General features: G+C 43.3%; 1 protein-coding gene across 1 annotated transcript; it reads right to left on the bottom strand.

Annotated features, from left to right (window-relative positions):
- Positions 1-23: 23 nt before the first annotated feature.
- On the bottom strand, positions 24-1,542 carry LOC108254092 (adult enhancer factor 1-like; the record flags this gene model as incomplete). Its single annotated transcript, XM_017449056.1, has 2 exons — positions 24-411; positions 1,468-1,542. Coding segments are annotated over 2 exons (463 nt in total), but the record flags the coding sequence as incomplete, so codon positions are not given.
- Between the last annotated feature and the right edge of the window lie 381 nt (positions 1,543-1,923).

Below are 1,923 nucleotides of genomic sequence, written 5' to 3'. Positions count from 1 at the left end.
CATGTTGCATTGGATAGAAAGGCTAGTCGCCTTATGCTCCAGGTAGAGATGCTTGTACAGCGTCGCTTTGTTATGGAACAGCACATCGCACGACACGCAGCTCATGTTTATATCCATGTAATGCTTGACACTGTAATGGTTCAGCATGGTTGTCATGTCGTTCGTCTTCTCCTTGCATTGGTTACACTCGTAGATGGACGGCGTGGTACCTTGGCAATGCTGTATGGAGAGATGCGGTAGGATTTCATCCCGCGGGACTAAGACATTGCAGTTAGTGCATTTCATAAGGAACTGGTTGCTGTGTTTGAACGAGAGATGAGTGGTGAGGGACTCCAAGGACTCGTAGTTACGCGTGCATGTCTCACACCGTATGATCACTACTTTGTGTTCCTCCAGGTGTTGTTGAACTTCCTGAAATGGAAAAGAAAAAGAAAATTAAAGTTTGAACCGCTTCATATTAGTTGCGGTTCAAATGACCTTTTCCATACCACTTTCGGCAAGGGAAACAGAAGGTACACACTATTTTCAATCAATAGGTAAGTAGGTACTTAAGGCCAGCCACTCACTATCAGGTAGACCTGACGACAGGTACACCTGGTCTACCTGATAGTGTGTGTCCTCATCAAGTATCAGGTAGACCTGATAGACGGACCTTTTCAGCCTGTCAGCTCTACCTGATAGTGAGTAGCTGGCCTCTAATTTAATGAGAATTTAAACATAGGTACCTAATATGAGTATGTTCAACCTACCTCGGTGGTGTAGTGGTCAAGACGCTCGCTTGTTAAACAGGAGGGCGTGGGTTCAATCCCAGCCGAGGTATGGAATTTTATCCTCATATAATTTGAGAATTTGACCACAATAATAGTAGTAGCCTACTGCTGGAGTAAAGGGACTTTTCAGTCCTATGCGAGCAGTATAAATAAGCACTATTATTATTACCTTAATCGGTAAGTACCAATATAGGTAAGTAGCCTCCGTGGACGAGTGGGTATCACAATAGGCTGCACTCCGGAGGTCCCGGGTTCGATTTCCGGCGGGGTCAAAGTTTTTCCGGCTCTGTGCTTGTAGTTCGGGGTGCAATCAGCCTCGTGAGGACAATTGAGTAGCTACTTCAATCGAGTAGCGACCAGTACCAATGTAAAAAGATTATTAGAATATGGACACAAATTTCTTGACCCCGCCGGGAATCGAACCCGGGTCTCCCGCGTGCAAGGCGAGTGCAGTGACCACTACGCCATGGGAGCTGAGTAAACCTTCAATACAATTCTCTCTTTCTGATGAAGAAAAGCATTTCAAGCTATTTAACGAAAAAGACCTTACCTAAGTAAGCACTTGAGCTCTATTCTACTTACCTAACATGATCGTATAGGCTGTTCTCATCATCGAAGTCCGTGAAGCATATATCACATTTGAGTTGCATAGGGTCCTCGAGATGATGTTGTAGATGAAATGTGTGTCTCATCTTACTCGGGAAGTTAATATCAAATCGAAGTGGACCTTCTCGAAGTGCTTGCGTAGATTTTCCTCGTTACTGGGGAACACCTGAGGAGAAAATAAATTAAATTAATTATTATTTGTCCTTGCGCGTCGGAGGTCAATGGTTCGATCCCAGACAGAGTTAAAGTTTTTTCGGCACTGAATTGTCGAAGGAAAATTGAGTAGCTACTTTAATCGAGTAGTAACCAGTGGCGGGATTACCAGTGTACAACGATGATTAAAATACGGAAATTGATTGCAAAGGAGGCCCTTAGTAATGCTGTGATTGTGAGTTGAGAAATCTGCTTTAACACAAAGAATTTAAGATTTGGTTAGTTTTTGTTAAAGATGAGTGTTTCAATGAGTGGGAAAGAACTGCTACTCAGTTCGAAGCATATTTTTAAAAGAGGCTTAAGTAATAGAGCTAACAACGGGGGTGTTATCGTC

The sequence above is a fragment of the Diaphorina citri genome, unplaced genomic scaffold (genome assembly GCF_000475195.1).
Source record: "Diaphorina citri unplaced genomic scaffold, Diaci psyllid genome assembly version 1.1 scaffold9879, whole genome shotgun sequence".
Taxonomy (NCBI): Eukaryota; Metazoa; Arthropoda; class Insecta; order Hemiptera; family Psyllidae; genus Diaphorina; species Diaphorina citri.
Note: the sequence above shows the minus strand (reverse complement) of the source record. Positions and strands in the feature narration are given on the sequence as shown.